This window comes from Sesamum indicum, linkage group LG14 (assembly GCF_000512975.1).
Source record: "Sesamum indicum cultivar Zhongzhi No. 13 linkage group LG14, S_indicum_v1.0, whole genome shotgun sequence".
Taxonomy (NCBI): Eukaryota; Viridiplantae; Streptophyta; class Magnoliopsida; order Lamiales; family Pedaliaceae; genus Sesamum; species Sesamum indicum.
Window position 1 is genome coordinate 1,822,219 of NC_026158.1, and position 15,347 is coordinate 1,837,565.

The following is a 15,347-nucleotide window of genomic DNA, read 5'->3' on the forward strand; positions in this document are numbered from 1 at the left end:
ATGACAGATGGGAAAAGCAAGATCTTAGTCGCTTATCATGAAATTGGACATGCAGTTTGCGCGTAAGTGGGCCAGTCCCGATTCTGTCACAATTTTAGCTTTAAGGTTCTTTGATTCTTGTTTGTTCAATGCACAAAACTGAAAACCAAGAAGCTCAACTCATTATGCTGAATCATGTTATTGAGTCTGTCTTAAGATCGAGGGATGATTAGCCTGATCCTCCCAAGTTTGAGACATATTATAAAAGAATCCTTCAAACTGTACTGCATGCGTGGTTGGCGTAATCTTCCAGAATTGATGAGTTTCTTTCTAAAACATCAGAGGGAGTAACACCAATTATCAAGAAGAACCCTTCGAGCTAATCCTTTTGATTCTCTGCTGACAGGACCTTAACTCCTGGACATGATCCTGTACAGAAGGTGACATTGATCCCACGAGGACAGGCTCGTGGTTTGACATGGTTCATACCTGGAGAAGATCCAACACTAATCTCTAGGAAGCAGCTATTTGCTAGAATCGTGGGAGGTCTTGGTGGTCGAGCAGCAGAAGAAGTTATCTTTGGGGAATCGGAAATCACTACCGGTGCAGCAGGAGACTTGCAACAAATAACTCAGATAGCTAGGCAGGTACAGATTTCTCAGAACTTTCATCGTACAAAGCTAACATTCTTGTAAGAAACATAAGTTTTCTTGCTCAACTGATTTTTCTTGGACCTCAGATGGTTATAACCTATGGAATGTCGGAGATTGGACCATGGGCGTTGATTGATCAGGCAGTGCAGAGCAGCGATGTGGTGTTGAGGATGTTAGCAAGGAATCAAATGTCGGAGAAACTTGCAGAAGACATTGATAACTCTGTTAGGCATATAATCGAGAGTGCATATGAGATTGCGAAGAATCACATAAGGAACAACAGAGAGGCTATGGATAAGTTAGTTGACGTGCTAGTGGAGAGGGAAACTCTCACTGGGGAGGAGTTTAGGGCACTGCTCTCTGAGTTTACTGATATCCCTTCAGAAAATGTAGACAGGAAACCTATCAGGGAGTTGATTGAGGCCTAGGAAGCGAAACACTACTTGACTGTACCATAATACAAGTAAGAGAACAGATTTAGCAGAAAAACAATCACAGCTTGCCTGAAACTGTTTCATCCCCTTTTCGATATCAGAAGTTGCTAGCTATCTTGATTTGCACCAGATGTCTTCTCATCAAAATGCCAAGTGACGAGAAAGCATGAGAACCATTGACAATATGAAAATTGCAAAATTAGCATTAGCCCAGGTTTGATCACTTGATAAGCTTTGTCATCCATCTATCATAACAATTTGAAATCGAAGTATATTTACACAAACGCCAACCATGAAACATGACAGATCCAGGTTTTAAAAACGAGCAAACAACTATTAAGGAGAAAAAGAAATACAGGAACTTGATGAAACCTAAAGCAGAGAGGGATTAGCTATCTACTAAGAACCTAAGAAAGTATCGACCCTTGCATTTGCTTTTCTCGACAGAAACTTCATGCAAATCGGTGGCTTTACACCTGCCAAAGCTAAAACTGAACTAGGCAATGTCCATATGCCGTCTCCACATATCAATCCAGAAGCTACAGCAGGTCCAAATGCATCAGCCTTAACCTTGTCAATCTTCTCCCAAATAAAAAGTATTAAGCTCCCAACACACATATCGATAGTAAAGTACCCTCCAAGATAAAATGGAATTGCCATTGCCATGGGAAGAGGAATGAATTTCGCCCATTTTGGTCCAACAGCATCTCTGATGCCATTGATAACAGCAGCTGCAACAAAAAAGATGTAACACAATGTAAGACAATGCTTTGGCAAAGCCGAAAATCCTTCAACCCCCAAGATTGCCATGTTGCGGTACACAAGAGCGTAGGGTGCAGAATATTGTGAACCAGGTACGCCGAGATCGCTGAAGGCCTTATAGAAGAGCCAAAACACACAAGGCGAAATAACACAACCCATTGCCGTTCCGATAACCTGGCTCACGAACATGGATCGTGGAGATGCAAGGGTCATGTACCCAGTCTTGAAGTCCTGTGTGAGATCAGATGCAGTCGACACAATATTCATCATGACTCCACAGGCAGCCAACCCGGCAAGAACACCACCATGGCCGGCTCCGGCCCATGCACCAATGACAAATATTGCTAACTTCCCGTATGTAGATGCCAATGACCAGTCAGTAAGCCCGCATCCATATGCATTGCAGAAGGCTAGAGTTGGGGCAAATATGTATATGATGACAATGTAATACCATTTAAGCGGGGCAAAGATATGTGGAAGCGTTGCCGCAGAGACAATTGCTATGGTGACGTAGCCGACAATAGCAAGCCACATGGGGATTCGATCTTTGAGAAACAGTTGGGTTCTACGTTGATCATCATAAGATAAAGCAGGAGGTGAAGGAGAGGACTGGCTGCCAACTGGAAGGACATTTCTGTTACGGAGTTGGTGGTACATCCCAAATAAAGTGCGGCCAAGAACCTTAAAGAAGTTGTAGATGCCATCACCAAGGATCATGGCTATAGCTATGAAGACCTGAAGGAGAAAGGACAACCAAAGATTCAAAATCAGCAGAGGTTTCAGTGAACTTAGATACAATATGTAAAAATCAATAAATAAATGTTACCTTGTAACCTTGCAAACCATGGAGACTGCTAGAAGGATATTCAGCAGAGTACCAGTCGCCCTTCCTTTGCTCTATGAGCGGCCACATTATACCCCAGGATAGGATAGCTCCAACAAGCAACGATATGTTGATAATGTAGGGGCATATCATGCCAACACCAACATATGTTGCTGAGAAATCAAAGTAAAACCTAGATTCAACAAATACAGAGAGCAAAGCAAGTAAGAAAAACAAAATGGTTGACTTAGCATTAATTTAATAAACATGTGATGAATTTATTTCACGTGCCAATGCACATATGTTGTGATGCAACATCAAAGCACGAAGAAAATCAAACATTCCATATTCAGTTATGTGAGAATTTATTAAGTCACACACTTGTTCTCATAGGCTTTCAGACCAAAGGTAGGAAAATTCACAAATCCACAGTCGTCTCCTGCAGTGAAAAACCATTGAAAGAATCCCCACAGGAAGCTGAAAGAGAAGAATTTCCCCAAGGCCCTCACTTGTTTCCTGGATGTAGCAGTGAAATTATATGAGATCGATATTAAAATAGTTTGGCTGATTGGCATCAAAATAAGAGATTGCAGTGACTCACTTAGCTAGCTTGGCTCCCTGAGGAGTGTGAAAGCTATTGATCAGATGAGCGGTAGCCGTCCCACTTGGATAAATCAGTTTGAAATCTATGATCATTATCTGAAACCATTTTAAAAAATATATATATAAATCAACAAGGTCATAGAAATGCAGCAAATTTTAAGAAATTCTAGCTATTTATCTTGATACCAAAATTTTGTTACTAACTTGAACAGCAGTGGAAGCTTGATATGCATGAACCCTCTGACTACATTTTTGTATTATATGATCATTTCATCTATCAACAGTTGCAGAATGAAAATTTTCATGTCCATGGTCATGTATGCATTGATTGACACTGATAAGTGTAAGTTTTATCAGTTCTTAGGCATCTTAGCTGTCATATTATAGAATGAAGCATTCTTGAACATGAGAAGGTACCTTCCGGAGGGGCAAGACAGAGAAGAGTCCCAAAAAGCTAACGACAAAGAGGAATCCAATCATCCATGCAAGTGACGGATTCTTAATATCTAGGGCATCATTAGCTTCTGTAGATTGCTTTGCAACAACTTCACTCATGCCAAAAAGGTAACTTCCAAAACCTCCTGATGATTCAATTTAAGTTAAAGAGTTTAGCAAGCCGAGAATTCAAAATTTCAAGTAACATATTTGGCAATATAGAATTCAGTATTTTGTATGCTTGCTCCAACAGCTGTCAACTGTTAACTAAAGATGGCGAATATAAACTTTGTGAACACATAAAAGAACATCTCAAACATAACCTTAGTTTTATCTGATACATCCTTTTCTTCATTAATTTATGTGATACTCCGTTCCATCCATGATAAAATTCTACTGAAACAATGAAGCTAAACTGAACAAAGTTTCCTTCTTTTTACGTGTTAATACTGGAGCACACTCGACCTGAGTGGACAAATGTTAATAAAATATATCTAACTTATAAAGACAATTTAAAGATAATTTAGAAACACAAGAAAAATGAGAGAAAATAGATTTTATAAAAAGGTGGAAGAAAAAAATAGAGACAAAAGAGATTGAGAAGTCAGTGCAGGCTAAGCCTGCAGTTAAGTTATCAAAGAATCATGCCACCATCATGAGCTATGTCTCTTATGCTCATTACATGATTATGGGTTTGACTTCAAGGCTGGCAGAGATCAAGATTTATTTTATGTATTTATGTATTCTTGGAGGGGAGGGATTTTCAAGATATTCTTGTACACAACAAATAAGATCAAACTTTATCTAGGAGAGGATTTGACTGGGTCAAACAAATAGTTGGCAAGTGACAGTTTCACTTACCTAGTAATGTAAGTACAATTTAACAATTGATATTAAATAAATATTTATTACAGCTGCAGGGTGATGAATTTGAGAGGGGCCCAATGGGCAAGAAATCTCCCAAAAATCAATTAATCAAATGCAGGCAAGAAAATTGCCCATGAAATAAATGCAGAATCCCGTGGGAATCCATCAAATCCTCAGAATTCGGCCAATTTTCCATGAATAGCGCCGAGATAAGGATCTCACCCACATTCACATGACAACTTAGTCAAAGAAAATACATGATATCATTTATGCAATACACCTCATTCCGACTTCATATATGGTAAGTTAGGATACCAAGTGAAATCATGCTTACAATAGAATTTAATTGCTTTTAATCTCATAAGTCAAATGTCAGTAAATCAAAGAAGTCATGTGAATTCTACAATGGTGACAAAGGAAAAGACAACCTTTGACACTTTTAAGGAAAAATCCCTAGAGATTATGAACGCAATAAAGACTCTAGAAATTTGTTCTTTTTTCTTTTCCCTTTTCAAAAAGATTTTTTTCCAGTTCTAGTTGGAATTATCAAAACATGCATTCAATTTTGATAGCCCAATCTAGGGACCACTATGATCACAACCTACGAGTGGGACAATAGAAAAATTTTGTGTTCCAATAATGCCTTGGCCCATCCAACGGAATGCTAGCACGCTTGTCTTGGATCTTGAATGTCTTATTAAAAAAAGATGAGATTTTTACATCCAAAACACAATCTTGATGAAGAATTCATCATCCTTGACCACCCAATTATCCCATGAAATTGCCTGAATACCTCCATAATTTTAAGATTGATTTGTTCAGAAATAAAAATTCACTGCTACCGTATGATTGTGTATAATCGAGAGGAAAAAATTATTATACGACTCGACATGCTGTTAGATTGAAACGTCGAAATCTGATTTGAACAGAAATTTTTAGAAAAGAAACGAAGGGTTACCAACTCACACAACAATGGCCCTAATCCAACAGATTTTGAAAACAAAATTACATACATATACATAAATGCGTATACAGAAATATAAATGAACTGACCGCTGAAGGCTATGCCGGAGGCGGCGACAACGCAGGTCTGAATAACAGTATTCTCCTGCCTGGTAAAAGGCTGCTTCAAAAGCCCAGATTTCTCAAGAAACTTCGTCCACGTCTTGACGAAGAAGAACCCCAGAAGCCCCGCGGAAACATTGAGCGAAGGGATAATCCCTGTCGTCAGATTCAGCTTCATCACGATGAAGGTGAAGAGAACAGCCAAAACAAAGCTCACAATAAACGCCCTGAACGTCAACTGCTTCTGCCATGGCGGCACCTCCCGGCTCTCGAATATCTTCTCCACGGACTCTTCTTTCTCCTCGCTGCCCACCAACTGCTCGCTCAAATTCTTATCGGCGTCGTCGCCATCGTTTTTCTTGGTGATGCTGGAGGAGCGTTCCATGGTTTTCGTAGTCTTCTGTTTCTCCCTCTCTTTAGGCTTGTCTTCTCGGGAGGTTGATGGTTGGGCTTTTATAGGCGGGGAATTTGTTTTGGGGTGGCGTGCAGTGTGTGTAGTGTGTGTTTTTCGATGCGATCAATTGGCCGTAGCGCAGTACACGGAGTTGCGTGTTTGCAAATGTTTCTATTGCTATATTAGGCCTTTGGATAGCAATCCTTCGTATAAATCCACCACCACCTCAATACTTCATTTCAAACTCATATAATATTGTATATTATTTTTAAATAAAATAATAATATGTAATATACATATATTCAATTAAATAAAATTGAGATATAATTCCTAAATTAAAAGAAGTATCACAGGCTATAATTTTGTCTACAACATAACGTCCACACAAGAAAAATATAATAATAGTTCACCATATTATATATATATATATTATTTATATTTGACGTAGATTTTAATTCACACCTCGTTGATTTGATGTGGGCATATAAGAATATTGGCTGATATCGACATTTTATTTTATTAATTTACTAACAGCATAAAAATCAATTATAAATAAGAATGATATAACGTTGTATCCATATTATATAAAAAAAGAAAATTTTATTTTTACTCACAAATAGCTGGTACTTATACTGCAATACTAATTTTTTAAATTATCAAAAATTAGTTTTATTTTATTTTATTTTTTTAAAATATGAAGTATGAATTTTTATATTTTATTATTATTTATAATATATTTTAAAATATAGATAATTATTTATTATATACACGTAAAGACAACGTGCCATAAGGATTAATAGAAAATAAAAGAAGAAAATTATTGAGTTTTCGATGAAATAAATTTCTATATTTGAAAAGCTCATGAAAATATAATATATATATATATATATATATTTCAATGCATCAACGATAAATTACAGTCACATTTTCTCAGTTTTAGCATAACTATGAATACTCCTTATTGTTTGAAAAATAATAAATACTTCCTAATATTTAATGAAATTATGTAATTCTTGAATTGAGGTATGAAATTACTAACTTTGTCCTTACTGTATTTTTTTATTTTTTTAAAAAAAACAAAAATTTATAAAAAAATTGAACAGGATAAATAAAAAATTATAAAAAAAAATGTATTCACTTAGTCCATAAAAAATAAATAAATAAATAAATTATAACTTTTAATCCACAATGACATTTTGGTCAGTTCACCATAAAAAAATCAATAAAAATATAACGGATTAAACTAATTTTAGATAGCTATTAAAATTAAAAAATATTAATAATTTTTCAAATAATAAAAAATATTTGTAATTATACAAACATCTGATCAAGCCATCTTTTTAGTAGTTCTAACTTCTAATTTCTTGTGTCCGCAGTCGCCGATCATTTATATGTCATGCGCATTTTCGTTCACATTACCGTTGACTTGATATGTATATATGAGTTGACAATTGACATTCACGTTTCAATATTTATTATTTTAAGAAACATAATAAATATTTAAACATCTCATAATTTTTTGTCAATTACCATTAAATTCGGTATAAGTTTCAATAAATAAATAAATAAATATGGTATAAGCTATTGTAAATTACTGTTGATTCTGTGAGAATTAAATAATTATAGTTGTGACCATTTAATCCCTACTATGGAAAAAAATTAAATTCTATATTTAAATCATAATTATTAATTTTGTGATTGACTTTGGAAATTTTTTAGAAATGATGACATTCCAAATTTATTGTTTCTATTTTTTTCCTATAATGACATGAATCATTATTTTTTAGGGGTTTAAATGCATTTTGTACCCCTGAATTATACACTTGATCGCATTTACATTTAGCGTCTCGAATTTAAATTATGCCAAAAGTGTTTTCATATGGGTTTGATGTACTTTTATCGTCAACGAGCGGCCCGGCATTTAATGTGGGTTGAATTAAGGGTGTAAAGGCACTTTAAGCTTAGTTTAGGAATACAAAATATATTTAAGTAATTTTTAGGGTAATTTTATAGATATTTAGAATATTTGAGTTTTAAATTTTCATAAATTCTATATTCCATCAAATTAGATATTTAATATTAGGAAAGTGGGAGTATTATTATTTAGCTAATTATATGCCTTTATTTATTTGGCAATAAACATTTTTTTTTATTAGCAACAATTAAGGGTTATTCAAAATTTACTTTTCAAATCCCAATTTGATTCGACATTTGCATAATTAATGATAAAATAATCAGATTATGAGAGATTTTATAACTTTTCATATGATAAAATAATCTCTCATATTTATCATTAATTATGAGAGATTTTATAACTTATCATATGTAATAATCAGATTATTAGTAATAACTTTTCAAATCACAAAATTATTAGTAAGTATGAAAATGCAAATTGCAGTAAATTCTAAAATTAACCTCATTCTTAAGGTTAATGAATATAGTGAAAAAAATATCTAATGCAAAATAATTGCCAACGATGTTAAAAGTTACAAATTATAACTTTTATTAAAATACGATTTCGATAAAATTTAATTCAAAAATAATCATTGAAAAAAAAACTTACAACGACCTCTATTTGAATATATCATAACTATAAAAACATTAACATTTAAAAAGTTATAAATACGCAATTGTCAAATAAATATATGCTACGATAAATTATTATGTAGAAATTTTATTAAATGACCATTAATTTTAATTTTTATTAATAATTTTTAAAATAATAAAAAATATTTATAATTATATTAAATAACAAGAAATGGACACATAAACGAAACCTTAACCCGTTTGGTTGTGTTTTCATTAAAATAGAAATGCATTCTGAATGAAAATAGTTTGACCAAACAAAATCACAACTACGCAAATAATAAAAAAGTGGAAAAAATCTCATTGATAACACAACTAAACAAAAGAGTGTGAAAATTCTCATTTTCGTACCTCTTCGCTTTCTCTCTCTCTACATGTAATAGAAAAGTCAAATGATTAGAATAGTGGATGACAGGCAGATGATGACTAGCGTTTACTTCATTTCATCACCAGTTTTCAATCAATTATTGAGTGTGTGTGTGTGTGAAAGCGTTGATTATTCAATTAATAATCAAATTCGGAATCCCCCACTGATAGGAAAGTAAAAAGTCAACCCTCCAAATAAGCGCATCTTAGGAATTACCGCTTTTATTTATTCCACAAAATGAGAAGGGAAAGTAGTTGCTACAAAGAATACTTTTATTTCTTTCTTTTACTACAAATATGTCTCGTCTTCCTCTACTAATGTTTGTATTATTAATGCACACTAGCATTATAAGGCATTTGGATGCCTTTATAAGCTTTTTTAAATATTTTAGAATTTATAATGTATCGATGCATTATAACAAATTATTACGGTCTCATTTATCTTGAGGATTGTATTAAATAAATTATAGAATTATCTTTTACTAAATGGATCATAAGAAAATTCTGTGTAATTTGTCAGGTATTTACTCATATGAGTTATCGAAATAGGAGAAATTCTACCAAATGTTTACTTTGATTTATTCACATACTTTTGATATGAAAAATTACCTTTGATTCATTGTTTACAAAATTTAATAGACAACAAAATATTATTATTATTATTATTATTATTATTATTATTATTATTATTACTCAGTCAAATTTCGAGGGTACATTGGCCATTCACATCTTGGTGCAACCTTGGACTATTTTATACTACCTCCCCAAGTATACGATTTGTGTCAGATACTATAGATATAGGCACACTATGCAGTCTTACAACTTCTGAAAAGTATAACTCAACTATTTATCATCACCTTGTTGTATATGTAAGAAATGAACTGATTTCGCCAGTCTATCCACAATTACCCGAATAGCTTTGTATTTCCTAAATATATGTGGCTGCCCAAGAACAAAGCCGTAGTGATCTTTTCCTCATTTTCATTCAGGTACAGATAAAGGTTGAAACTCATATATTGGCGCTTGATATTTTGGTTTTCAACGTCTATATTGTCATAGAAATCATTACCACACCTGTCACATATGCCAATTTCCACATACGAAGACACACTATGTCTCTAAATACTTCTTATTAGAATGATAACCCGTAGTCATCCCAAAGTTTTAATATTATCACAATACCAAACGGGAATATACCTACATAATCAAGGACAATTTCTAGAGCCAATACTTGAATTTTAGTATATCACATATTGATCGATCGCCCCATTAGTGATCTATAATAATTTAGTATTGAATAACCCCAAAAGTCCTAAAATAACTCAGGCTTTCGTACCTCTACCTAATCCAATTTGTGTTTACTAGTTGACCCTATTCTTATTAATTATTATTATATCAAGGGGAAAGGACTTCTTTATAGATGTTGAGGTGAGTAAGGGGGGGGCGGAGCTTGAGGCTTCTCAGCCGCAGAGGCACAAGTGAAGTATTTAGTCACAAATTTTACTACATCTTTTTTCATCATCTATCACTAGTAATAGGTACATTCTCTCAATAGGGTCTTAATTTCGGATATATTTTTAAAGTATCAAGATACGTCACATATAGTTTATTGTTGACTTATTGCATGATCTCCTTATGTAACCCCTCCGTATCATGTACACAACCTCACATCGCATTTACTATCAATCCATTTGTGCTTATCAAAATTTGACTTCTTATCCTAGTCTATTTAAAAAAGTTTCAATATATTTTTCTCAACACATAAAAGCAACAAGTACGACACATTAACCAACTGTACTAATCTAGTCCTCAAGAATGATAATAATGTTATATTGACACTTCATATTTCTTTTCTTATACACGAAGACTTGTCTATGAATAAGTACTATATGACACTACAAAAAGGGGGGGGGGGGTATTGGGAAGATTTTTGGGATGGATTTGGGACGGATTGACGTCCCATTTCATTTTTGGGACGCTTTTGGACGAAATGATGCCCATTCTAAAACACCCCGTTGGAAAATATTTTGGACAGTTTGCTTAAGCCGTCCCAAAATTTAAGACGGAATTTGGGACGCGCTATTGAAGCCGTCTGAAAGCACGTTCGAAGGATAAATAATTAAAATATAATTTTGGATATCCTTAGGGACGGTTTGGGATGGGTTTTGGGACCACCTTTGGGACATGTTTTTTTTTTTATTTGGGATGAAACGTCGTCCCAAATTTCATTTTCGATGAATAATTAAAATATAAGTTTGCGACAGACTTATGGATAATTTGGGACGTAACTTTTAAATTGAAACTATTATTTTTTAAATGATTTTTGGGACGGCGTTTGGGATGATCGTTTGGACGTGTTTTCTTTTTTTATTTGGGATGGAATGTCATTCCACATTCAATTCCTTCTTTTAGTTAATTTAAAAAAAAATATTTTTCTTTTTTTATTTTTTGTTGGGCGAAATTATATTGTATCAAATTTATGATTGAAGACAATATTTTTCATACAAAATAAATTCAAGCCAAAATATTATAAATCCAGTGTGTAGTTCACAATTCGAATTTCAAAATAAAAACATTAAAATTGAAATCCTATTTGGCGGTTGGCTAAGAGTAGCTTCTTCTTCCTGTTGTTGGACTCCTAAGCTGGGGCATTACCAGTTGGTAGTTGGTCGGGGCGCAACATCCGGATCCCTGTCTTGTCGAATATTATGCCCAACATACGTCTGTTGAGACGAGAGGTTCTAGAAGTGAGGCGGTACTGAATGTCGATGCTCTGTGGTATTTGGTTCACGGGCGAGCGGTATCTAATGTAAATATACACCACAAATTAATTCAGGCCCTATATGTAAAATCAAGTAATATATATATATATATAAAACAAGTATCATATATATATATATATATATATATACAATCACTCATCTGTAAATGAGTTTGTAAATCTCATTAAGAAAGTTCACATATACATATATATATATAGATATATGCACAATCAACTTTTCTTGAATTATGTGATGAGGACATGATTTAGATGGCACTATTATCTAAATTTAAAAAGCATATATAATTTAAATTCAAACAAGGACATGCAACAATTAAACCCAAAAAGAAAATTGACCTGGAGACAACTCAAAATAGAAATTGATTCTGAAGACATTAACATATGATTACTATCACATGATTATGCACTATGTTGATGTGCCGTGGAAGGACCCTCGAGAACCCAAAAATTGGTAAGACAAAAACATATATTAGCCTAATCAAGAACTAAAAAATTACGTCCTACGACCACTCATGACTCATCCATTTTCAACAAGTTCAAATATTATGCAAGTGTTTACATGAAACATTCATGCCAACTCAAAGAAGTTCACAACTCTTTTAGAAGACATTGTAATATAACTATAATATATATATATATATATATATATATTAAGGGACCACCAACCACCTGAAGATAGAATTATTTTTACATATGAAATCAACAGCAAATTATTTTTCTTAACTAGAAGAAGTATATTTTTAATCAAAAATAGAAAAAAGAATAAACAACTTAAAAATATGAATTAAGATTAAAGTAATAAGTTTATGTAATAGATATAAAATAAATATGATCAACTCTTTTCATTAGCCCCTCATCTTCACTTTCAGTCCCATTTTAGTACCGTCACTCCTTGGTGGAATTTTCTATACAATTTAATTAGATTTTATTAAAAGCTAACTGCCATGGACCATACTATTTGTGAAATAAAATAGAAGATGCAGTTGTATTTGTAATGAAAAACCATTAATACAAAAAAATATTTATAAGTTGGTATGCAAAACCAAAGCGCGAAGAATCATTGATGATTCTCGATGAACCGAATTCGTATTTCAATTGGAGGAAGTCATACCTACTCCACAAGCTGTTACGGACAATCATAGTTATGACTTGCGTGATCCAAATGGTATACAATTAGTCATTGATCTTTCTGTGACACATCAACGAGGAGCATGTACATCCTTCTCAGCAAATGGTGATCTGACAGTTGGCACTCCCACCCGGCTATAGTAGCGAGCATAAGTGGACAAAGCAAAACATCTATAGGAACTCGAGTATTGGGGGTCGCACTTGATACGACACAGTCTTGATGTTATGCACATCAGTTAGACCCGTCGTGAGCCTTCTTAGGCCACCTTAGGACACGTGTCATTTTTATTGGATTAAAAATTATACTGCCTACATATTTATGCACACATACACATACACATATATTTACATTAATTTGACATCAAATTTAATGAAATTTCACGAAGTATCCCATCATCTCCATGATGGTTAGAATAGATACGTGTTAATATTCTAAAAATACAAACTCTTCACTATTGGGTAAAAGATGCCTCTTCTTTGCATTTATTACGATTCTTTCTCAACGAGTATTGTAAGTGGAATAGTCTTATTACTCCAAAGAAAGCCAGTTCCTATTTTTCAAAAAGAAATCAAAGATTATTCTTATTCTTGTATAATTCTCATGTATGTGAATCTGAAGCCATTTTCGTCTTTCTACGGAACCAATCTTCTCATTTACAATCAACATCTGCTGGAGTTCTTCTGGAACGAATCTATTTCTATGTAAAAATAGAACGTCTTACACACTAAACATATAATAATTGTCAAAATCCATTTTGGCCTAGGGGTGTAAACGAGTAGAGCTCGAGCTAAATTTAGCTTCAAATGAGACGAGCTTGAGCTCGAGTTGATTTTTTTTTTTATTATTATTAGATTAAATCATGGGAATCATCAAATTTTTACATAAATTTATAAGTAATAAAATAGATTGCACAATATATACTATGTTATAAATATACCAAAATATAGTATGAGTTTTAGTTTATTTGTTATAAATATAAACTACTAATTAGTTTAGTAGTAATATAATTAGTAAAATATACAAAAAAAAAAAAATTCAAACCGAACAACTTAAAATTGTAAAAAAGTATCCATTATCTGGAATAATGCAATTAAAATACATAAAAATATTTTATAGTTAAGATTAATATATATTCACAATCTGCAATAAATTTATATATTTATAAATGTTAGTATTACATTGATGTAACTATCATTGTTACAAAGTTGAACAACATGGGTTAATCGGGCCATCAAAATTAAGATAAAATCGTTAGATATGATCAAACTTATAGAAAAATACATTTGATAAAATTTTAGACTTATTGGATATACGGATGTCGAGATATCATACTCGAAATATAAGAGTAATCATTCAAGACGATATACCGTTGAATCAGGCTAAGTGATATTAAATCATACCATCTGATATGATCTAATGTACACAGTCTGATATATATACATATATATATAAATTTGGTATGAATCGAGTACTCATATTTTAAGATATATTAATTTGTTGATTAAATTTTTTGATCTCTTTATATATATAATAAAAACAGTTAAAATTATTCAACCATCATCATCATCATCATCATCATCATCATCATCATAACTATTATTATTGTTATAATTGTTTTCGGATTAATTCATAAAAGTCACTAAATTTTGATATAAATTTATAAGTAATAAAATAGATTGCATAATGCAAGTATGTCTCTTGATATAAATATAAAACTCATAAATAGATAAAAAAAATCATCATTGGATTACTTGTCAATTCAAAAAAAGTATAACACAATACAAATATATATTAAAATATAACATAAAATTTATGTGTGTCATATTAAATATGATTTTAATTATAAAAAATATTATAATTTACTAAGATGTTTATTAAATTTATTTTGTATAAAGATTAAATGTATAAATAAAAGTACCATAATATATTATTATCCAATGAAATGTATGATATTGATTAATACTTAGAATATATGGTCAATTTTGAATTTAAAATTGATAAAGTATTAATTATGAAATTAAATATATAAAAAATTTATAGATAAATATATATATAAAATAAAAAAATAAAAAAAGCTCGCGAACTGATGAACAAAGAGAATTGAGCTTGAGTTCCTCGAGCTGGCTCTACTCGAGCTCAAAACTGAGCCTACTCGCGAAGCTCGAGAGTCAATTCGACTCGTCTGCCACCCCTATTTGACCATATGCTATACATTTATGTTTACTAGCAGCGCTTATTCTTTTATTGATTTTTACAGTTTTAGAGCTTTTAGTTGTGAACAAAGATATAAAGAAAAATATAATTATTTGTAAATAATGTTGTTACAATTTAAAGTATGTTTGATTTCTTTTGCTACTTTTGTTCTTAATAGTATTAATTCATCACTTTATGAAAATTTCTTTAGTTTTCTTCGATTTATTGCTTAGAATATTCATTTGAAATATTCAAGAACAATGGTAAAAATAGTTG

General features: G+C 32.2%; 2 protein-coding genes across 2 annotated transcripts in view; one reads left to right on the forward strand and one right to left on the reverse strand.

The window, feature by feature from the left end:
* Positions 1–1,149, forward strand: part of LOC105176782 (ATP-dependent zinc metalloprotease FTSH 6, chloroplastic) — a gene marked incomplete in the record, with an annotated part of 2,946 nt that extends 1,797 nt beyond the window's left edge. The window contains 3 exon segments of the mRNA XM_020698760.1: positions 1–62; positions 386–626; positions 719–1,149. Coding sequence (XP_020554419.1) covers positions 1–62; positions 386–626; positions 719–1,060 — 645 coding nt within the window.
* On the reverse strand, positions 1,295–6,192 carry LOC105176783 (probable metal-nicotianamine transporter YSL7). Its single transcript, XM_011099686.2, has 6 exons — positions 5,610–6,192; positions 3,672–3,835; positions 3,253–3,350; positions 3,033–3,167; positions 2,655–2,844; positions 1,295–2,563 (listed from the first exon to the last, which is right to left on the reverse strand). The coding sequence occupies exons 1-6, from the start codon at positions 6,004–6,006 to the stop codon at positions 1,466–1,468; spliced, it is 2,082 nt and encodes a 693-aa protein (XP_011097988.1). The 5' UTR covers positions 6,007–6,192; the 3' UTR covers positions 1,295–1,465.